Below are 25010 nucleotides of genomic sequence, written 5' to 3' on the forward strand. Positions count from 1 at the left end.
TGATTTCATAGCAGACTTACAGTGGTTACAAAATATCACAGTACAGAAAATCACATTACAGAATATCACATTTCAGTTAAAATCAGTAGTTAGGGCAATGCTTAAAGGGGAAGGTAGCAATGAACAGTTTGAGGCAGGGAGGGGGAAGCTGTTTGAAAGGCTACCAATTTCTGTTTTTAAGTGGTGGGTTAAAATAATTATTTTTGAACATGTGTTAAAACAATAAATAAATAAATCATAATGGAATGGAGAAGTATTGAGCAACAAATCAAAGATGGGGGAGGGAAGTGATTTCTTAACTGCTGGGAAGATTAGAAAGGGAGTGAAACATTTCAGGAACTGCATCAATGCGATGAACAAGCTGAAAGAGCTGCACGGAGCTCGAAACGGGGTATTTAAGGGTTAGGGATGTGCTTGTGATGCAAGAAGAAAAGGTGTAGAGTAAGGTGTGCTGGAGGATGTGCGCCTTAGAGAGACGAGAGTGGAGCATTTTTGTAAGTGTTCGTTGTGGTACAAGGAGCTGATAAAGCAGCTTTATAAGGCACTGAGCTGCTGTGCTGGAGTGTTATAAGTGTTCGTTGTGGTGCAGGGTGTACAATACCAAAGATGGGATCTTGGATATAGTTTAAATAGTTCAAATCTGGATTACTTTAACAGAAGGCACGGCACTGTATATTGCTGCTGAACATTCTTTTTCTTGTTTAAACAAAAAAACATCATATACGAATCTTGGGTAAACTTTTCCCTCGTCTCCTAGACTGAAACCCTCAAGGGCAGCAGAGAAAAAGCGCTGCCTTCTTTTCCTGTCTTTGCCAGTCTTGTGTCTGTTCAGGATCACAGCAACGGGGAGCAGAACAAGGGCTGCTGTTGCTCAGAGACATTCCCTGGATAGATAACTGTAATACATTTCCACAGCAATGCACACACACGCACGCACACACACACAACCAACATGCACACAAATAAAAACAACGTCTTACACTTTACACAAACAAAAAAGCTAGCATAGTATGAGGTTTTGCCATCTAGAAGTCCTCAGCACCATGCACGTGGGGTTTGTAATAGTAGGTGCTTTTAGCAGGGTTTCTCTTGCTCAGACTGTAGATAGAGCTTATTCAGGTTATCTCAAAACTAGCTTATCCCGAACAGCATGCTGTGTTTCCCTCCCATACTATTATTATTATTATTATGATTAGTGTATTTATTATTATTATTATTATTATTATTATTATTATTATTATTATTTATTTCTTATCCAGGGCGTATATTTGTTACCCTCCTTCTCTCACTTCAGTTTATTAAACATGTGATATGCATTTTTTCCTCTTACAGACCGACGTCTTGGCGCATTCATAAATATTGACACATGCTTTTAAAGGGAGAGGCAGCATTTTTGTGTTACAGGCGCCAATGTGACTAACCCCGAAAAAACTAGATAGATAGATAGATAGATAGATATTTGTTGCATTTGCAATCATTTTATTCCGTCAGGAACCCTGCAAATTCGAATCTTGCACATTTTCTATCCAGCATGACTCTTCTCAAGAACATGCAGCGAGTCCACACTGGATTTTAAACCGTCCAGAGCAGGTTGAATTTCACTGTCACCCTGATGAGATTATCAACATTAAAAACCTGTCTCCGCTCAGCTTCCGTTTCACTCTCCGCTGCCGGCAGACCGACAGAAACACTGTGAACACAGTGATTGGTAGGTGAGGCTCAGAAATAATATTTGTAGACACAAATGAATGCGTGTTTATGTTAGCAGATCCAATTTTACTTACTGTATGGAAATGGTATGGTTGAGGAATATCACGGTTCACTGTGTGGCTCGATGAATCAGCACACCCCTAAAATGGGATGTTAGGGCTGATCTGTGGAGCATGCATTTACTGTACTTTATCTGACTCAATTTATTGATATTCACCTTGGCTAAAAGCAGAGCAGCAGTCTGATCATAGCACAATGCATTACAGTTCACACGGGGAATGCAACAGTCAGTGCAAGTGTCAAAACACATAGAACAGTCCTAGATTAGAATGAGGAACTGCAGTGCTAGATTCTACACTTAAATGTACCGCATGAACACATTTGCAAAGTGCCTTTCATGCTATGCATCCAAAATTAAAATGGGCGTTGATTAATATTGATAGCACCCGCTGAATTATAGATTGGTCCATCTAACTCTGTTGTTTACCAGCCTTCATGATGCAGGAGTGGAACAATTCATAGCCTTGGGATGCATTCCTCCTCCTCCTGCCCTCCATGCACACGCACACGCACGCATACGCACACACACACTCTGCTGCCTTGAAGAGGCACCTGCTTGCAAATGCAGGAGTGTTTACCACACTACACAAAGCCTCAGTGAGATACAGAAACAGGGTTGTCTCGCAGTTTCAAGTAAAGAATTTCACTAGCAGGTTATGTTCTCTTTTGTTAGACAGAACTGATAGTTAATAAAGAACATGTCAAATCTTGTTCTTTTCCAAGACCCCCAGAGGACATGGCTTTCCTCTTCATGATTAGATTTTTTTTCCTTTGGTTCTGAACCCAGCAAGTCCCTCGGTGTAAAGTGATTTGTTGGTTTAACTTTAACACATTGGGATAAATTCTCAAAGCGATTTGCTCCAGGTTGTCATTCGCACACTTTCTTTGTTTTTTGGTTTTTCAGAAGGGGGAAATGCACCCAATAAAGTTACCAAAGCAGAAATGAACAACAAAGACTTTTAATCCAGGGTCTGAATGAAGTATCGAGTTGGGTCGTGTTCGTTTTAGATGTTTTAATTGGTGGTTTTTTTTTTCCATTGAATTGTGCTTATGATGATTTGGAGCAAACCGCTTTGAGAATCAGGCCTATTGTCACCCTCTGCAAAGTATTAGGGGTCTGTTCAATTGAACCAAGTCCTTTAAATCATTCAGGTAGCACCCTTCTTGATGTTTTATATTTGCAGATAGACTTGCATACACTTTGAGAAGTTTGATTTTATTTTTTGTAACCTTGATACACAGAAAGTCCTGTTTGAATGGTCTGAACAGTGGTGGTATTTAGATCAGCTGTGCTTCCAAGCCAGCCTCCTAGAACACCATTTAGTGATATTCTGTACTGTATCATGTGTTGATGGGCAGATTATTTGGTACAAGAAATCATCTAGTTGCTGTGTGTGTGTGTAGATGGATAGATAGATAGATAGATAGATTAGAACCTGTTATATCTGGTGTAATTGGTTCCAGGGATTCATCGGTTGTGTAAATATCGTATCTCGGAGGGAGTCGTTCGTTGTACTACACTGTAGCTGCTTCTTACAGTAACGTCAGGGCATAATAAATGAACAATGTCAGGTACATCAGTGTGTCTGAAACACCAAAGCACTGACTGCACATTATACAAAGAAAATCAATCAGAGAAAAAACTAAGCACTGTAATGCAGTATCTGGCAATTTCCAAAACATCATTCCAAAAACCGTTCTTCCCAAGGCTTCTCAGTCCATGTCAAAGCATTATTTTTTTATATTACATTCCACATAATTATATAACATTATTCTATTACATTCCACATAACAAAAACTAGGATCTTGACAAAACAGACAAACAAACCGTTGATCACTGTACAAACATTTCCTTTGCAGGGGGTCAGTGTTGTGAAAGCGCCTCAGTTGCTGATGGAAACGGACCCCGACCTGACTTGCTTCCTAAATCTGAAGCAGCCCCGGCGAGTTAGAGCTCACTATTTGGCAGCTTGTGCTGCATGCTCTTCCCAGTCTGGACTCTGGTTAAAAGGCTGAAGGCTGGTTTTTGACAGCCAGCAGTAAATCGGGCACCAGGAGTGGCTGTGTTGATATTTTGTTTTATTATATAGAAATCACACACAGACAGAGCTATTTTTACACTTGCTAATTTAGAAGCTGCCTCGAGGATTCTGCCAATGTGGTAAATTGACGCAAGGCAAAACACTTTGATACGTACTTTCTTGAAGACAAAGACTTCATTTTTAGGCTTCGAATGCATATTCAGGTATTTGCCCCGGTACTGACGTACAGTATATCTTTTATTGTATGTATAAAATAAATAAAATACTCTGCTCAATTCAATATAACCCTTTGTGTTCAGCACTGCTACTGAGTCAGTTAATGTGCTGTAAAAGAAGCATTACAACATGTTGTTGCCACACTAAACTGAGCAGCGTTTTAAGCCATATTAGAAACTTATACAATTAAACTAGAAAGTGTTAAGAGGCCATACTGTGTAATACTCTGTTTGTGTTCAGCGGCTAATGCTTTGGAAACAAGAATACATTATGGAAGGTTCAACAAAGTCAACAAAGTTTTATGAGTGCTTTACATTTTTTTTTTCTTAGGAGTGGTTTGTTCGGATTGGTTGCAGCGGCATCCAGTTTGCATGTTAGGCACCAGAAGGAGAAACAGTGTGCAGTGTTTGTTTTTTTGGGGTCAGTATCCTAAGCTGCGGTGCCACCTTGGCTCTGCTTTGTGTGTTCAGTGTTCTGCAGTGAGTGGTAAACGCTGCTGGAGCTGCAGGCTCTGAACTCTAGCCCTGCCAGCCAGGCTTCCTGCTGCCAGCTTCACTGCCCACATGTTTCAAACCACCACCGAAGCTGACACTGGCATTTACTTGCATTTAGTTTCCCGTACAAAAAAAGGTTTTGCGCCAGTAAGCCCTTTTACTGTCAGGATCCAGTTTGCTGTATTTTGTCTTCAAAGCAGTTGTGCTTGAAAATCCTCTGCTTGTGTTTGGTGTAGGGATGGGTCGGGATGCTGCAGTTTAGGTTCGTTACACTATTGATAGCGTTCCTTTTGTTCTATTTATTTTTTTTGCACAAACTCCACATGTGTTATAATCATTAGTAACAAACAGCATTGGAAGCTTACTGTCAATGTCATGCACATGTCAATGTCAGCTATAAATCCAATAACACGTTTTAGTATTAAAATACATTTTTAATAGTGTTGCTATACATAGTTCATTTATCCAGTGCAAAAATGAAACCACTCATCTCTGCTCTTCAATAATAACCTGTATTGGTACGTGTTTGTGTTTTAAGCAATAAGACCGATCATTTCCTAATTCTGTTTACCATCAGCTGAACAAAGTGCTTATTTAATTTCATAACAAACTGCAGCATCACGTCATTGTGGGGGTCGCGACCCAAACATGGGTCGAGGCAAGGTTTCTGATAGGTCTCCAAACAATCTACAAAATATGACGTTCAGTGCACACTGTTAAGATTTTGTTTCACTATAAATTTCTTGTGCTATATTCAAAATAAATATAATTTGCATACAAATCATTAGCAGTAATTATGGAAGCAATGTATTTATCACCAGTCTTCTGCTTTAAATATGAACTGTAAAATAGAGCATAAAAGGTCATTTTATTTGCGGTTACTTGTGATTTTTAAAACAGCTGTTAAAATGGATGCAAAGCGAAAAATGTCTAATCCTACATGCAACTCAAAGAAACAAAAAATGATCACAATTCCGTACCGTCTTATATTAAGTTGGGTTCTTCTTGCATTGGAAGGAGGATGGTCCCAGTACTCGTGTGTCATTGGTTGTATGGTATTGGCTCCCGACAGCCTTAAGCCATCCAAATTGAAGCAGCCTCTTGAGACGCGATTGCGTTGGGAAAGGATGAGTTGTTCCAGAAGAAAGATGATCAATTAGCGATACAGCAAGACATTCGTAAAACAATCAGTCACCCTCTCGATGCATGGGTGCTATCTGGTTGCAATGCATATTGCAAAAAACAAAAAACTGCACACAGTTGCTGAGGAACTAATCTTACCAGCGTGAATCGGCATGCGCAGTGAAATGCTGGGTGCCAGTGCTGCAGAAATGTTCAAAGTAATTCCACTGCTTTCTACACCCTGAAGCTGTGGTTTTAAATGCAGCAGTTAAGGGTGTGAACTATACTGAGACCGGTGCTTTACATGCACGTTGCTTTTAGGCTTTGTAATTTGAATTAGGAGCCGTTCATGAACAGCTATTAATGCACACTGAAATACATTGGCTTTCCCATGGGAAGATGCTGCAGCGTCTGTTTTAATTTCAAAAAGAGGTGGATTCCTTCCTCACTGAGAAAAAGCACCCCCTTGCTGATTTTATTGATGATCAGAATTGGCTTCTTTAGCTGGAATACCTTGCATATTTATTCACTTACCTAAACGAATTACATTTAGCAATGCAGGGAAAATGAGCGGCATTGCAAAACTGAGGCATTCAAAGTAAAGCTGCAACTGTGGCAGAAAAGAATGGCAGAATGCCGTTATGAAATGTATTGGAAAGAACGAGGAGTTTGATGTCTCCATTACCAAACGGGTAATTGACCAGCATTTAAAAGCCCTTTCCTGGAAACCCACATGATGAGTACTGCTGGGTGCTGATCCCTTTGCCGTGGAGGTAGCAAATCTCTCTTTGCAATACCAACTGAGTCACAGCTCCTCGATCTGTCATGTGACCTCTCAGTAAAAGGTACATTTAGCAATTTACCTGTGAAGAAGTTGTGGCTGCTTGCTGTAGACTCTTAGTGTACTGTACGCATTATAACAGCTTAAGTTTCTGCACTACCATCAACAGAAAATGATTATTCCCCACGGGGAATGAATATCCTGGCAGCTGTTAGGCCTATAAAAGGGCTTGAAATTCGTAGGCCCCAAACCCATTGCTGGCTTTCAGACCTACCTTCACTTCAATTATTCCAATGATCCAGGAGCCAGGGGCTTGATGTTAAATATACTGTTCCAGCATTTTACAGCTCTCATTAATATAAACCTACAGGTTAAGGTATGCTTTATTCATGCTGTGATCAGTTCAGAGCAAGTTTATTAGGGACATAATTGTTCTTGATGCCAGTTCAATATATATCTGTCTCTCAACAAGGGGCATTCTGAAACCCAGGACTGGGTGCAGGGCTAATGCGAGTTTCAAGCCCTGCTATAAGCTCTGGTGGAGGTGCCCATACTTACATGTGTGTCTGGACAACTGCTTATCCAATAAAAGATTTGCCTAAACTTGGTTGGGACATTCCTTAGCACACGTTATTAAGAAGAGATTTGTTTTACTAACATAAGCACAGTATGTCAGTAACATTTTTATTTGTATTTTGAGAATTACTTTTCCAATTGATATTGATTATACAAGTTTAAATCTGGGTCCAGCATGAAGGAACGTGGACGTCTGTTTTAATGCACTGTATAATACATACCGTGGATGTAGAGCATAGGGGTGTACTGTTAAACTAGAATTTACAGCACTGGCAGGGGAGGTATGTTACTGACATACTTGTTTTAGCAGTGCAGGTTTTGACTTGATATCGTATGCAAAGCAATGCTATTATTATTATTATTATTATTATTATTATTATTATTATTTCAGCTGCCGGTGCTGGAGGGGGTGAGATGGGGTGTAGGGAGAAATGATAATCTGGAGATAGGAGGGAGCAAAAAGGTCAAGACAGTGATAGACGAGTACAAGAGTTTTGAATTGGATGCGAGCAGTGATAGGGAGCCAGTGCAGAGAGCAGAGCAGCGATGTAGCATGGGAGAAACGAGGAAGGGAAAAGACAAGGCTGGCAGGGAGTTTTGGATGATCTGGAGCGGACGGATAGCAGAGGCAGGGAGGCCGGCTAGGAGTGCATTGCAGTAGTCAAGGTGGGACAGTACCATGAACTAGGAGCTGTGTGGAGTAGTTGGTGAGGAATGGGTGAATTCTGTGTCTGTTGTTCACGGCACTGTATATATATATACAGTAATAACCCCCCTCTTTGTTGTATAATGGTACAAACTGTTAGTGCAGGCATTGTAAATGAAGATTCTTAATTCCGTGTATATAAAGCCAGGTGTTGGGGCTCCGTTGTTGGAAGAGAACATTTCTGTATGTGCTGAGGCCCCCCTGTAACCATCTCACAGCCTCCAGGGTATCCCAGCCCCCAGTCTGGGACCTGCTTGTCTAGAGGTTGAAGTTATTATTATTATTATTTTGTTTATTTAGCAGACACCTTTATCCAAGGCGACTTACAGAGACTCGGGTGTGTGAACTGTGCATCAGCTGCAGAGTCACTTACAACTACGTCTCACCCGAAAGACGGAGCACAAGGAGGTTAAGTGACTTGCTCAGGGTCACACAATGAGTCAGTGGCTGAGGTGGGATTTGAACCGGGGACCTCCTGGTTACATGCCCTTTTCTTTAACCACTGGACCACACAGCCTCCCTTGGGAGCCAGGACGCAGTGTGGTGTACTGCAGTGGTTGGAGCTGTGTGATTTGACATACTGAGCGCCATGACCCTGTTCTCGTCTTGTTTTCTGTACAGTATTGGCATTCTTCTATCTAGTAATGGTACAGGTTTATTGGTGGACATGAATAATATTTAGTGTGTTTGCACGTCTGTGTGATGTTGCAGTCTTGACTTTGTTCTGGTGTATCCCAGCTGTAGACTCTTGATAGTGTTATCACCTCCAGTGGAACATGGCCTCACCCAGGGACCTGCACATCGAAGGACACCAAATGTTCAAGCAACATCATCATACAGTTTGGATTTGATAAACTTGCTGGTCATTTCTTCAAGATGTCACATTAAACTAGTTGCTTTGAAAGTAAGAGGAAAATGTTGCAGGGATGGGAATAACCACAGTGTATAGGTAACAAGCTCAGGTGTGTCTTATTAAACTCCTAAACCAGGAATGGATCAAACTGCTGTGAGTCTTACAGTATTTCCATCCCATTGCCTGAAAGTTGCTGCCTTGACATTTACTGAACACCAACTCTGTCAGAAAAGCTCTCCCTGAAGTATGATTGACACACACACACACAGTCACCTGTACATTCTTTTCAGTAGACTACTGTGCCACAGATTTTTTATTAAAGACAATATGCTGTTGACTGTCCCAAATATTTATTTATTTATTCTTTTGTTTTTCTTTTAAGGTCCTTTTGAAAGGGTTAAATAGAATTCTGTTCCTGGTTGACGTACAGACAGTGACTTGGAGGGTTTCTTACACAGTGTGCAGAGTAATGACAAGTGGAAGCACGGTTTTTAATTCTGTTTATTCAACAAGGTGATGCTGGTTCGTGGTATGATGCTTGTGTTAGTTTTTTGTTTCAAATTGTTTTCACCAGCCAGCGGAGCATTCCGATGAACAGCAGACTCTCCTAGCCCTGTACATAATGAGCATGCTGGAAAGGTAACCCGGTCGTGGAGTGTGTAATCAGTAGTGGCTATTGTGTGCTGTAATGAGAGCAGGTATACTTGCTGAGCTGCATTGTGTGGCTTGGTTTATTTGTTTCCGGGTAGTATATTAGGTATGGTAGGAAAAGCGTGTTGTTCTTTCTGATTTCAGAGTTGTATAATACAACATTAAGTAGGTTTGAAATCTGCCTTCATCAAACCGCAGCTCCCGTATCAGCCGATGATATTCGCCGTACCTTATTCTTTTCTTGAGGATGTCACGGATCCACAGCGATCTTGCGTTTATTTTTCTTTCTCCAGTAGAGAAGGGCGATCGCAATGATCTTTTTTTTGTTTGCTGTTCATTGTTCCAGGTATTGTGTTGTCGCTTTTACAGCCCCACCACCCAGTTTCGCTCCTCATTACTTGAAATATATTTATATTTATATATTTTTTTTAATAAGCTTTGTGTCTTCAGTATAAAGAGTTTTCCCACCCCGCTGACTTTCCCCTGCCGCTCCCTTGTCGTGTTCGGTGTGAGCAGAGGTCTGCGGTGACTGCAGAGAGACGCGCAAGGAGACGGCATGCGCGCCGCGTCCGGTGTGAACGCCCCTCAACTCCTGACCCTGTCCTGTATTAAACTTGATGTTATCATACCTATTGAGCCCTTGTGATAAAATTGTATTGGATGTAAGACTTTCTTATAAGGTATTAAATATGGCCTTGGATTAGCCGTGTTTATTATGGAATTTAACCTTAAATATGTGTTTGTTTTGTGATGAAGCGTGTGCTGTCATGCAAGGGGGGAACAGAAAATCTACTTTTAATCAATGGTGCATATCTAATGAAATGAAAAGCATATTTCAAGGGAATCTAAATCTGCATCTCGTTTTATTTCTTGCTCTGCATGCATAGATTTTCAATACTATATGTTTTCTTAGTCTCTCTCAGCTGAATTCCAGACAGCCTCTCTGATATGCTCCAGGTCTGTTCACTGAGTTCTCTCTGCTTCAGCTGCAATAATCAGAAGGTCTTTCATCTCTACCATCTGTGGGTCTGCATCTCCTCTCTACTGTATTAGCTGTAAGATGCCTCAGTCTGTATTCCTGCTCTACCATCGGTGGGTCTGCATCTCTATACTGTAGTAGCTGTAAGCTGCCTCAGTCTGTGGGTCTGCATCTCTATACTGTAGTAGCTGTAAGCTGCCTCAGTCTGTGGGTCTGCATCTCTATACTGTAGTAGCTGTAAGCTGCCTCAGTCTTCAGATTTTTGTCAGGCTGCCTGCAGGTATGTGTTTTAACAGTGGCAATGCTCCAGCATTACAACTGTGTCATACTTTCTGTATGTAGATCCAGGGTTGCAAAGCAGAATTCAGTGCAAATGTTAGCCTTTTTTTTCAAATATTTTTTAAATATTGATTTAAAAAGAGATTGAAGATATCACCAAAGTTTCCGTACACCGTGTTGTATGTGTTCCATGCGCTGCCATTGCTGGCAGTGTCTCGTGAGCTGTTCAGTGTGTTGACTTGATATGTAAATACATCCTGTTCACCTGCGGGGGGCGTATCAACTTCAACCTCCGTCTGGATCTCCTGCCTGTCACTCAGCACCGAATGCACGCAGACACGCTGCAGACGGCTACCCTGTCACAAGCATTAATAACCTGTATCTTTCTAAACAGGGGATTTAGGGGAGCTCCCTAATAAAAGCTGAATCTCAACACAATAATTGTGTGAATAGTAATTATTATCCGACTTTTTACATAGCCGCCCTTACTCTGGTCTCACCGCAGTCGGATATGCAATGGATTACTGTACTGTGTTTCAGAGCTGTCCATTTCTGTACCCAAAACTCTTTAAAAAAAAAAAAAAAAAAAAAAAACAAACAAAAAACACACCCTCACCAAGGTACTCTCACTGTGCTTAAATTTACCAGATTCGCCCACTCCAAAAATAATTCCCATGGTCTCCAAAAAAATAAAACCCATCTCAAGGGGGCACACTGTAGGTATCCCCTCCTTTTATCCAATTACCAGTTTTGAGTGGACGGTCCTTTTTGTACTTTTCTTGGTCTCTGTTCCTGAAACTCTACTTGTATTTTTCAAGCAAGCTCTTCAGTTTCAGTCTGAAATGTTTAATCTGATCTTAGAGTAAGTAGCGGGGTTCCAAAAAATATACCATTATACATCCCCATGTGTTGCTCCAACTGTTTAAATAGTGCACCTGTCATTTCTTTTCATTGTTAACATCCTGACAACTTTTTACACTTACAACTTTTAAAGCCTGTTTCAGAGCTCTTCTCAAAATGTCCGCTGTAGTGCACTGGGGTTTGAGATCTGTCCTGTAAATCCGTAGTGCTCTGGCTTTTCTGTTCTGTACCACATCATGGATCGTTCTTGCTGTGTTACCTGTTTGACAATGTGGGCAATAATCCTTACACTATCAGTGCACTAGAGTGGACATTTTGAAAAGAGCTTTGAGTTTTATAAGTGTAAAAAGTTGTCAGGATGTTAACAATGAAAAGAGAAATTACAGGTGCGTTATTTAAACAGTTGGAGCAGCATGCAGGGACGTGTGACGCTGTGTTTTTTGGAACCCCTCTACTTACTCTTTAAAGTCTGCATGTCCACAGATGTTGAGGCCACATCTGTTACTGAAAGAATTCTGCTAAATCCTATCCAATAAAAGCAAAAATAAGTCAACAGCTTTGCAGAGTGCCAGAGCTGCACCAAAATAGTATCTGTCAAATGCTGTGTTGGTCTGAGTTTGTCGTAGTGCCTGTAGAACTGACTCAGTGGTGGAAAGAAAGGCTTTGCAGCTGTCAGCTCTGCTTGACCATTTAGTTACACTCATCAGTTTCACTAAGTTTCAGTAAAGCAGGAGTCGCTGGCTTTCACATTCTTCCTGTACTGCAAGAAACAGGCCATGTCTCTTGGTGGAGTTTTTGATAAATGTGAACAGCTGTTCAGTGACTCCAAAAAAGTTACGACAGGGTTATCATGCAGCGTGTGTCAACAAGAAGATTTAATCTGTGTGCATAGCAGTGCACAAAACATGCTTTATCCCTCGACTTGCAGATTATTGACTAAACACTTCTGTATGCACCTGACAGTTGCACAAGCATCGTATCCTTGGCCCTTTGCATTGCAGACGTTGAGTCTCATGAAGATAACTTGCCAGAAGAGCACCGGTTATCATTTTTGCTGAATTACTGTACATCAATCATGTCATTCAGTTTATAAGTGCTCTTGCCTGGCACAATCAGGAGTTGTGTCTAAGCAAACAGATTTTTTTTTTATTTCTGTTTTAATTGGACTTCAGACCCAAACTGGTCAAATACTAACAGCATGCAGTTACAGTGTGCAAGATAGCTTGCATTTAGTCTCCTGAATGAGCTAGCAATGTGATAGTAGTACCACATGTTTCATTAGTATTATATACAAAATAAAACTCAACCACATCAGTTAAATATATACCAAAACAACTAGATTCGTATGCCTTTGGTGTTCTAGGAAATTCAATGCAGAAACATCTGCCAGTACCAGCTTTCCATCTGCAGTACGAGTTCACTTGCTGTATGGAAATCTGTGCACTTCTCAAACATTTCATACTTAATAACAAGAACTTGCTAAATTCAACTCTATGTGCAAGAGGGGTATATTATTACGACAGCAAGTAAATATATCCTGGTATTTCCTTAGTTTTAACACAGTATTTTTGCACTTTCCCCATGCTTTTCCAATGGTTATGCTATGCATTTACCATAGCTTAACCAGGCTTGCCTTATATTTTAATATGCTTTATCATACCTCTCTGTGCTTCACCATGCTTTCACTATGCTTCAGTACACTTTGCTATGCTTTTACTATGATACAGTTTTATAAGGGTGCTCAAACTCGAGTCTGAAACAATTTAAATTAAAATGAAGCGCTCTTCCCGTACAGCAAATGACACGATAGTGTCAATTTCAAAACTAATATCGGCTGTTTCTCCCAAGGATCTCTAATGACGCCTCTTGTTTTAAAGTCTTTTAACAGTAGAGCGAGCGTGTTTATACTCATACCTAGAACAACCATGAGCGGTCAATTTGACCGGCGTATTAAAAACAACATCAGTATTATAATGAAAGGACAAACAATTGAATGCAAGTCGTAGTTATATCCAAGAGCGTCATCTAAAGCATCTACACAACCGCAACATTGTAAATAAACCGACATTTGAACAGAAATGTGTTTATATACAGACATATTACATAAAGGGCAACCTCAAAAAACAGTAAAAAATGAAATAAACAAATTTGAAAATAAATTTGTATATACAGGTATATCATGTACATACAAAACTGTACAACTGAAATGATATAAATAAGTATCCACATATTTTTTAAATAAATGGGTTTATATTGCCTACATAACAAAGCACATATACGCAAACAAAGCTCTGCATTTATACACAGACATACTAGAATCGAAATGACATGAAGAAATAAACATGTGAACAGAATGAGCTTCATTTACAATCGGTTACCAAGCCTAAGTGCTGGCACACATCACACAGATCCTGCGCTTTTCAACACATGCAGTGCACTTACTGCAGACTCTCTGCGCTTTTGGCACAGCTATGAGCAGTAACCCAGGCTTCTGACACCAAATGCTCCACGGGCATGTACTAGTACAATGAAAGCTTCTAATTCCTCCAAGGCATTGACCAGGGATCTTCTTGTAGTTGCCGGGTTTCTGCTTCGTGCACTCAGTCCTGGCACGTCACTGGCATCCTCCTCACTGTCACTGCTGCTGTAAGATTTATCTTCGCAAACCCAGTCTGCTTCAGAGCCAGATTGGTCATTGTCCGTCTCTGCTGAATCGTTGTTTGGTAAACTTTGCAGTAATTCCAAACACTGCTTTGCTGTTCTGCGTCTTCCACTATCCAATTTCAATGTGTATTGGGATAACAATTTATTTCTTGGAAAAACCGAGTGACTTGTATAGTAACCAGAGTGCCGGGTGCCGTGAGCTGTCAAGGCTGATTGATGGGCATCAGGAGGTGCATTGAAACCAAAGAAATGTCAGAAGACTGCTCACTCGAGGAATGCAGACTGTTATAATCAAACTTCAATACAAGGCTGCAAGTCCCGACTGATAAATACAAATAATACCGCAACATTTCATTGTTATAATATGTTTTATATATGTAGCAGTCAATTTGACCGCTCCAGGTCGGAATAGGTATGACAGTATTTTATCTCCCTTTTGCAGCTACGTGATTCTTTCTTTGTCAGGATAATTAGTACATATATTTAGGAAAAGTCAGGAAAGCACAGCTCCGGATCTTAAACACACGCACAGCAATTTATATTTAAATTCCAAAAGTGGTCAAAATGACTGCCTTGGTCGGTCTAGTGTTAAATACAGTAAACCCGGAACCAGACCCTCTTTTGAAGCCCTGATAGATAAAGTAGGCACCTTGCATCTCAATACATTTTACACATGAATGTGAGACTTAAGATGCCACTGCTCAGTATTCAAATTAAAGTAGCCGGACCTCAGATCCCCTGTGTTGAATTAGTCGGATCTCCGATTGTGATCTGTTAATCTTCTGGCTTGGCATTGCTGGCTCTGAGATACCAGTAGAGTGCTGTCACGGTGTTGAATTTTCTGGGGCTATAATCAGAAAAAAACAAAACAAAACAGAGAGGTAGGATAGAGACTGATGTAATGAAGGCCTGGAGAGGCTGAGAGGTTGCTGGAGGTGCAGAGCTGGGCAGCCGAGAGGGAGTGGTTCAGGATGAGGCGTCTGTGCTGGGCTGCTGTCTCTGTGTGTATGTGTGTGTGTGTGTGTGTGGAAGGTCCCTGTTCCTGAGGGCAAGGCAGCTTGTTTGTGTGCTGGGTGAGAGTGCACACTGAAACTGGCAATGACAGAGACACCAGGCTATTGGTACAACTCAACTTTGAGAGTGCACACTGAAGCTGGCAACGACAGAGACGCCAGGCTATCAGTACAACTCAACTTTGATGAGAGTGCACACCGAAGCTGGCAACGACAGAGACACCAGGCTATATCGGTACAACTCAACTTTGATTCTTCAGGCTGGGCTGTCAGGACAGGTTTGTATCCCCAAAAAGAAAAGAAAGGAAAAAAGAAAAGAAAAAAGACTGCACAGAATTACCACAAACTCTGAGAACAGCTGCTTAACAATCCCTTTATTTATTTCAACAGACTAGAAGTCTCTTTCTCTGTGAGGTCCTAGGGCAAGTCTGTGAGTCAGAGCTGTAATTGATTTGTTGATTCTTGTGTGTGTCCAGACTCCTAGTACTGTAGTTCAAGTCAGATCTGGAAATGAAAAACCTTGCTTCATGGATCTTTTACAGGTCCCATATGTGCACATTGCCATTTTTTGTTTCTATAAAAGTCACAGTTTAAACCTTCCTTACTGAGATCTGTGTTCTGTTTATTGTCTTGCCTTTTTTGTGATCCAAGTTTGTTTAGTACAGATGTACAGTTCAAACCTGCTATCATACTGAACATCAGGAGTCTGTATGGTTTAGAGCAGTGGTTTTCAGCCTTTTTTAAAAACTGTACCCCTTCTGTCTGAAGCTTTCAGCTCAAGTACCCCTTTAACATTTTCGCTGTACTGATTGGTACCACGGTTGCAATGAAAGGCAGTATAATCTGATTAACAGTTTGGGACTGACACACGGCTGGTGTAGGACAGAATACCAAACAGTAATTCATAAAACATTTCAGCACAGAATCAAGAGACATTATTTGGGAATCTCTTCAGAAACGCACGTATTCGCTTTCTATTCGGCAAAGTTATTAAAAATAAATAAATCCAAAATAGTCTGCACTGTAAATGTTTCACGTTACCATTTACTTCCCGTCTCGGCATAACTGTGTGCCATTTAAGTGTACAACATAAAAAACCTTAACCTGAAGATAATTAACAATGATAAACGTTGTATTAAAGCCAACAAGTGTTTTCTTCTTTCATTCTCTTTTGCAAGTAAGAATTATATCCATTTTTGATTTAAGAAACAATTCACAGGATAATCTGCTAATCTATCAAACACCAAAACCAATTCAACCTGCCGCTAGTGCAGTTACTAAAATGCACCCATGCTGTAATATCAGAGTGGAAACCTGCCCCATTCAAATCACGATGGGTACAGGTGGGTGATCATTTTGAAATGTAGTCAGACTGTGAACTCTGAGCTGCTAAACAAAGATGAAAGATTTCTGCACAGTGGTTTAGAGAGAATACATAATACCATTTAAAAGAAAATCAATTTAAGATCATTGTGTTCTTTTACTTCCATTTTTATCTTTGCATGTGTGAGTCGACCTTCGCATCCCCTAGGACCATTAGAAGCGCCCCCAGGGGTACGCGCAGCCGGGCTGAAAAGCTCTGGTTTACATCGTCATGTATTTAAATGTGCAGAGCCCTCCGTGTGTCAGCAGTGCATATACTGCACTGCACTGCTAGTCTTTATTGAAATAGAGATCACTTTGCATTGTGTGCTATTTTTTGCTCTGCAGTGTGCCGGTCTATCACATGCAAGTCCAGAGAACAGTAACCCAATGCATTTCCAATGCTGATTCCTCTTCTAGTGCGCTCTGTGGATGGTGTTTCAAGTAGAATAATAAACTACATCTGCTGCAGTTTGCCCAGGGGACCTCAAGGAAACACACTGCTATTACTGCTGCTCTGGGCTTTTAAAGCAGTGTGCTGTAGTCTAAACACTACATGATTCTGAGCTAATTGGCTGTTTGGCATCCCGTTCTAAACGGTATGTCGTGATTACAGTACATGTGTTTTAATAAACAGGCATTTCAAAGTTGCTGGCCACTCTCCTAGCGTGTCCCCTGAGTGGAGGCTGACGTAACCGATGGACATCCTTATTTTATGGTGCTGGCGCAGCAGCAAGTCTGCAGAGTTCAGAGTTCAAACAAGGCTGTCAAATTGTGTGACTGTGGTCTAGAAGGTGATTGCGGTCTATATGAACATACTGCATTGAAATGTGCGAGTCCTCCAATGCTTCCAGGTGCAATGCAGTACATTAGGCTTCAGGCACGTGCACACACATGCATCAAGCTGGTGCTTATGTCACTGAAACTAAAAGCAGACAGGATACAAAGATTGCAGCTGCAACAATAAATCTCACAACTATCTATTGTACCTGTTTTTAAAAGGTTAAATGCATTTCAATTTAAAAACCTCTAATCAGGTATATATAACTTAAAGCTCTGGAAAATGTCATTTAGAGTACATCATTTGATAGACGCTTTGAGACCCAGAATTGTCTATAAATGCAGTTTGGGGAGTAGTGTGGTCCCACCACCAAATCAACTTCCACTGACAACCAAAAATACAACTGCTGCTCAAGACTGTGCAGTAAAAATGATGGAAATAATGTCAAAGAACAGCTGATGAAATCACTTTGCTAGAATATACTGTAGGTCTATTCCCCATACAGTATCTTACACAAAAGGTTCACAGCTACAACTGATGACTTCAGTACTTTTGAATCTGAGATCATTAAACCATCTCATTTACAAAACTGTCCCGGGGGGGAAATGATTTAAGCCATCCATACAGTCACCTTAATATACCTACTGTGCCTGACTACAGTTAATCCACAGTCCCAAGGCCAGTAAAGAACCCAGGTTATTTAGGGCAGTGTATTCGATGCAGGTAAGTAGAGATCTAGCCCTGTATATCCTCACAGGAGAGAGGTTTAATGTGGGCCCTGAGGCGGCATACTGTACTGTACTGTAGTTATTATAATGTGACCAGATCCAACACATTTTAGAAATGAACCAGCAAAGGATTGGGTGCATTCTTGACTCCCAGTCCCTCCGCTCTAACATGTAGCCCACATTCCCTCCCAGTCGTCAGTGCTCACCACTAGACCACACTGCCTCCTGCCCCCAGTCCTAACCTTTCCCCTAGTCTACACCCCACAGATACACTGACCGAGGCACTGCTATATTTAGCTTTGTGGAATTGGCACAGAGGGAGAGTTTGCAGCCTGTGTGCTCCTGCCCTCTAAACTGAATCAAGTTTCATCTCCCCACCACCCTACCCACAGCCATGCAGATTTTCCTTTTTAAATCACTTTTTTCCCCAGACCCCCGCTTGTGCCCAGCATCTCGCACACGGTGTAGTCGAATGTTGAAGACACTTTTTTTTCTGGCCCACAAACCATAGCCCGAATATTGTATGAGATTTAGTTGATGTAAAATGGACAGAGCAGTATACTGTATATTGTGGTCACTGCCTCCTGCCCTCTCTTTCTGTCTGACCTCTTTTGTACTGTTTTTTTGTTTGTTTGCTCTTTCACCCACGCTCTCGTTCCCCCTCCCTGCAGATCTCTCATTAGCTCATCTTTGCAGCTTCATCTTTCCTTTTTCATTTGATCTCTTCCACTCCTTTCTTCTCCTTCCCTCCCTGTGTCTTTCACACTTGTCCTTCACCTTCCCCTCATCTGTTCTCATACAGTCTCTCTCTCTCTCTCTCCTCCCTCCTTTCCTTCCTCTCTCGCAAACACCACACTTTTGCACTGTCCCTCCCCCTTCCTCGATCATCTGATTGGCTGTATCCACAGTTTGCCTTAATTTAACCCTCGGTGCTTCCTGCTCTGTACTGTAAATCTAAGCTGATCCAGTCTGCCAGACTAAAAGCCCTGGCACGGTTATTTATTTTTAATTATAAAATCTTTGTACTGTATAAACGAAGAATACATTGTATACAACACTGCTGTATGTGTATACTGCTTATCAAGGAGGGGAAAAAACATAAAAACAACTGTATATAACCAATGCAGTGAATATTGCCTTTACCATTTTAAGACCTACATTTTAACTACATTCTGCCTGCAACCTATGGTCTGTCTTGCAGATAATCTGCTACACAAGCAGCTACAATCAAAGTGTTGCAGTTCCGTTTTCTTTTAGTTTTTTCCTTCTAATTTGGTAAGGGTACAGGCTTCCGTCTTAAATCATGTGCTTTTCAAAGAGATCGGGTGAGATCTCAAGTGATTCAGTCTGCGGTACAAGAATAGTGTATGAGCACAGGCACAGACACACACTGATACTGTACGTGGCCTGGCTAATATCACTTTTCTGCATTGCATCTCTCACCCCTTGCAGCACGATGGGATAGTAGAGTCATTCCCTAAAAAGGCCATCTCGCTCTCTCTCTCTCCTCTCTCGCTCTCTCTCTCACGCTCTCACTCTCTCTCGTTCTCTCGCCTCTCTCATCTCTCTCTCTCCTCTCGCTCTCTCTCTCTCTCTCTCCTCTCACGCTCTTTCTTTCTCTCTCATATTTACGATGTGCTCCCCCACTCCCCTCTCTCCTCTGCTCTCTGCTGCTAGAATGTAAGGTTCTAGGGTTGCAGGGACTGGCTGTACAGGGCAGGCAGTGAGTCAGCAATTCATGAGCTGGGACAGAGCTCAACACACACACACACACACACACAGAGTCTCCCCCACAGCACCTGCTGGTAGTCTGTTTAAACCTCACTTCAAGAGTACATTGCTGACAAATAATTGATATTGATTGTCTGTTTCAGTTAGTGTTGGGACGATAATGGGATTTTAGTATCATGATTATCATCTGAAAAATCAACACGATAGCTGCTTTTATTGCAATCATTCGTTTTTGTGTTTTTGAAACTTTAAAATTGCAGCAGCAATGCTTTATTTTATCCCCCCCCCCAAGAAAAAGGTTTGAACAAAAAATACATTGAGCCTTTGTTTTAACTACTCTTAAAGCTTAGCTTACACTCTTGCTCAGTATTTTTAGCTCCAGGTTTGTTACTGAAGTCCATGGGCTGATTTCAATAGGACAGATCATAGCCAGAAACCTGTCCATGGATTCTGTGTTTTTAGAGCTTGTTAACCACCTGGGGGAGCATTTACATGTAGGTTATAGCACGTCTGTCTGAGTGACTCGCTTCCATTTGTTCAGCTTTATATTGAGAACCACTCATTGAATTGGTATGGACACTTGGTATGGGCATTCTGCATTATACCAGTATCTACTGTAGACTGTGCTGAAGGCTTTTCCACATACAGTGAGTGTAACTTCCTCTTTGCTGTATTAGAGGGTATATCTTTGGAACTGCTTGCTTGGTTTCATTGATAATTTCACAAATCATTTCCATTGTATGATGTCCCCTGTGAGTGCCTGGCTCCTTTATGATCATTGGCATTTGGCCTGGACGTTACGGTCACTGGGGGCACGTGTGGTGATGGAATCAATGTTTTCAAATGGTCTTCCTGCACTGCAAAGCCTTTCAGCTGTAAATCAAGGGAGTCTCAGTGTCTAGTGCTTGATGTTGATTGAAGGAGCAACTCAGAAGAGACAGATGTGTCTTTCCCTCCCATGGGAGAAGGATGAGAGAAGCTTGGCATGGAGAACCTCACCTAAAGCCCCTTTCACAAGGTGTTACAGCAGTGAAGCGGCATGTTGGGCTGTGTGAATTGCCTGTACCAGCATTATGCCAGCACAGAAGCGCTATAGTGGGCGTGGATTAAATGGCAACACACCCCACATGACTGCATACAAGACAATAAAAATACATCACCGTGTTGGCGTTCCCTTACCCAAGTCGAGCGTTCACACCAGTAACCTTTATGTAACGCAAATATCCACCATATTGTCACTCTCTGCTGTTGCCTGAACAGCTGGACTTGTTTTAACAATACTGTATCGTCTACAGTGTGCCTGAAGCACCTGCAATTTGGTACTTGCCATATTGTATAACTTATATTGTATAAATACAATTGAAAACTAAAAGCAAACAAAACACAGCCAAATCCACTTCTTCGGTCATTCTTTTGGTTTTCCGTTGCCATGAGAACAATCTGTTGACTGACAGGTTTGAAAGTTGGTCTGTCATGATCCCTTTAGCTGTGTGAAAGGGTTCTGAAGTTATAATGGAGCAATTTTGTGCTGTGTGAATGGGGCTTTTTAAGAATTGTTGAAACATCTCTGAGATGGCTCTAGTGTACTCGTGCTGCAGTACTTCTAAATTGAGCACTATTGAGTGTTCAATAGTTATGGATGATACATATCTACGGCATCACCAGAGCCATGTGCTAATTATTATTTGTTTATTTCCAAGGCGACTTACAGAGACTAGGGTGTGTGAACTATGCATCAGCTGCAGAGTCGCTTACAATTACGTCTCACCCGAAAGACGGAGCACAAGGAGGTTAAGTGACTTGCTCAGGGTCACACAATGAGTCAGTGGTTGAGGTGGGATTTGAACCGGCGACCTTCAGAATACAAGCCCTTTTCTTTAATCACTGGACGACACAGCCTCCTAATGCATCCGGTTTGAAAACAGGCTTTAATTAGCAGAGTGCAAGCAGGTGGGAAGTGAAAACTGTCATCTTACACCTCCTGATAAAACCAGGGAACTGGCAGTAGTTGAAGTAAACTTAGTTTTGCTGTCTTAACATAACCTGGGAGTTGAATTCCACATGTTTGCTTTAATAGGATCAGCTTAAAAGGGGAATGATAATGTGAGAGAACTACAGGGCGCCCTAAAGGCTGGTTTCACAGACACAGATAAGCACGAATCTTGGATAACCTTACATAAAATAACATTAGGTAGTCCAAGATTAGTTCTCATCGGGGTCTGTGAAACCAGCCATGAAAGTACAGGCAAAGTGAGAATCGAAGGAGGTGGTTGTCTCCACTTGATGCATCTTCATGTGTTATAGCTATTATTGTTTATGCTGTCTAAGTGTCTTGCTACTGTTTTTATTACTGTATAACAATTGTTTCCTGGGTAACTGATGGATTAACTCTTTCTTTCTCTCTGTGTTTCAGGCTCATATTAAGTTCCCGATGGACTATCCCTACTCCCCTCCCACCTTCAGGTTCCTCACCAAGATGTGGCATCCTAATATCTACGAGGTAAGAGCGTGCGCTCAAGTGCCTGGGTAGTTTGTGGCTGCAAATGGGATTTAGTGTTTTAATCCAAGCGTTTTGACAAGAAGTATTTCCCAATATCTTAACGTTTCTTTTAGTATTACTACCACCGACTATCTAGATCTCCTTTGATAATGCTGTTCTGTATTCAGAATGCTCCCTGTTGTTTTTTGTATTGTGACTGCACCCCAGTAGAAGTGTGCAACACTCACTTTGCCTGTGTCCGTGTTCACCCACAGAACGGAGATGTGTGCATCTCGATCCTTCACCCCCCTGTGGACGACCCTCAAAGCGGAGAGCTGCCCTCCGAGAGGTGGAACCCCACCCAGAACGTCAGGTAACGCGGGGAGCCACTTATTGAAACACCTTTTGAGGGGGGCTATACCGCAGAATCGCACAAATAGGTGCACAGGCTTCTACTTGCTTCCCCTTTACTATAATGTTGCATTGAAAGTCATCAATGCTTAACTCTCAGCCCCACCACAGTGTTTCTGGAGGTGCTGTTCCACAGTTGTCTTGTCCCGTATTCACTGTAAAGGGATATGCTGCCATTGCAGCTTGGCATCTCCGTCCTTGTGTACACATCTTTAGATCGTGTTAGGAGGTTGAGGTAGGAGTCTGCATGTGACACATGGAGACATTACAGCACTAGGAAGGGAGGCAGTTAAATGCAGGGAATTGTGTGAATACAGAGCATGTTCTCAGTGTTTGTGTTTGCAGGACCATCCTGCTGAGCGTCATCTCCCTGCTTAATGAGCCCAACACCTTCTCTCCTGCCAACGTGGACGCCTCTGTCATGTTCCGCAAGTGGAGAGACAGCAAAGGGAAGGACAAGGAGTACGCTGAGATCATTAGGTACGTGGTCGTGCTCGTACAGGCACATTGTGAAATGGAACACACTCACTCACACTGTTTCCTGTATTACTCCTTTGTTATTTCACAATTCGGTAGTTCATGAATTCGGTTAATTTGCAGTTAGGCCATCCCGACTGTAAATTGTTATGTCCTATAGTCCTTCGCTTTATAAGGGCTATTTAACTGTTTTCAATATTTCACAATTTTCAGCACTATAGGGAGCACTGTGCTTCAAAACCACTCTTAAGGCTGGTTTATACTCCATCGCTCGGCCATCGTTAACAAGCAAAGCGACCGGCGATCATCGCTGTCGTGTCGCTCTGCAGTTTATAGTGTCTTCCGACAAGCGCCCTGCTCCAAAACGGCAGTCGCTGAGAGTTCAAATCAACTGAACTTTGACCTCGTCGCTGACCTTGTTGCTAGGTGATAGAACGCTAAAAATGGATGACAGGCTATTTATTGAGAAGCTGCTCAGTATAATTACTGCCTATCCCTGCATGTATGTTGTAGATAGAGCAGATTATAAAGATCAGCAGAAAAAAGAGAATGCTTGAGGATTTTACACTCTCGGCAAATGAAAGGCTTCAAAGTTGTGTGTCTTTTGACCGGCACATAATGTCACTGTCATATCTTAATATATGTTCGAATAATATTAAAGAACCGCAATGCGGAACTGTGGGACAATACGATTGAATTATAAATGGAATATAACAAATAAACGAGCTTTGAAATCAAACGATATATTTGTCTATCTAATCTAGCTACCTACTGCATACTGTGTTTCTTTCTAGAACGCAGTCAGTTAAAATAACAGAATGAGAGCTAGCCTGCATTGCAGTACAGCTCAGATAAAAACCACATGAATTCATAACGAAACGGAACACCAGCGCTCAACCCATGACAGCCCCAGTGTGTCTTTCTTGTGATCTGTCTAGAACACACGTATTGTATAATACCAGATGCCAGAATGCATCTGCATGTAGCGCCGGGATGGAAATTAGACACTCGCTGCACAGCATTTTGAGACCTTTTAGGTTTACTAGCTGCAGGCTCTTGATGAAGCAGAAAAGCTTCAAAACCTGAAATGCCTCAAACTGCTAAAGTCTTATTTCCATCCATGTAGCTTGTAGCTCAGAAAAACAGATTCGTCAAAACAGAGTTAATACACAAAGTCTTTTTCATATCGTGAATGTACTAGCTTTTCAGACCATAGAATAAATGTTTACTGTGTGTGGATAGACACAGAGACTGTGAAAATAATTACAAACTGATATTGAAAGTATGTAAAATACGTGTTACAGTTTGGTAGTAATATGACATTTTGTTTTTGACATTTGCAAGTCAAGTTAAATATATTTAAATTGCTGCGTTTTAGCTGAATTATAAGATGTGTAAATAATAGGATGTGTTCCTATTTTTGTTCTTGTTTGTGGTTAGCTATGTACATGTGTAGGAACACATTGTTTAAAAGGTCTCGGAGCCCTCTAAGCTAAATTAGTATTTGTCTTCTTAGAAGTACTTCAGTGTCGCTGTGTGTTTACAGTGCGTCGATGGACGGTGGCAGTGTGTTGGTCAGTTGATAATCGAGAGACAGCCGGCTGTCACTGGGCTTTCAGTTGAGCGATAGTCGAGTGATGGAGTATAAACCAGCCTTCAGAGTGTATGGTAACACTTAATAACTAAGTCAAGTACACAAACATTTTGACTAGGGGCTTCATTATTGTACATTTAGTTTTGCAGTCTGTCCACAGTTCTGTTGTTTCTAACTTGGGGTTAAACAGTCAAAGAACAATGCGTTTTCTTCAAACAGCAGCTTATGTAATTGTTTACTCCAGTGATTCTAATTAGCCTGGTATGGTGGATTCAGCTTCTCTCGCATGGAGTTTAAACACTGATCACTTGAGCTCTCTGTGCTCAATCTACCTACAGGCTGAATGCTTTGCGTATGATCATTCCTTGCAAACCCAGTAATTTTTTTATGTTCTGTGTCTTTGATCCATCCATCATCACAAAAGCCTTGCCATGTAGCTT

At 41.4% G+C, this 25010-nt stretch overlaps 1 protein-coding gene across 1 annotated transcript in view; it reads left to right on the forward strand.

Moving 5' to 3' along the window:
- LOC117962492 (ubiquitin-conjugating enzyme E2 R2) overlaps window positions 1-25010 on the forward strand; it is a 33865-nt gene that overhangs the window by 2691 nt on the left and 6164 nt on the right. Inside the window, exons 2-4 of the mRNA XM_034927737.2 lie at window positions 22023-22109; window positions 22364-22461; window positions 22845-22979. Of these exons, the coding sequence (XP_034783628.1) occupies window positions 22023-22109; window positions 22364-22461; window positions 22845-22979 (320 nt within the window). The remainder of the gene's footprint in view (window positions 1-22022; window positions 22110-22363; window positions 22462-22844; window positions 22980-25010) is intronic.

The sequence above is a fragment of the Acipenser ruthenus genome, chromosome 2 (genome assembly GCF_902713425.1).
Source record: "Acipenser ruthenus chromosome 2, fAciRut3.2 maternal haplotype, whole genome shotgun sequence".
In the NCBI taxonomy this organism is placed as follows: Eukaryota; Metazoa; Chordata; class Actinopteri; order Acipenseriformes; family Acipenseridae; genus Acipenser; species Acipenser ruthenus.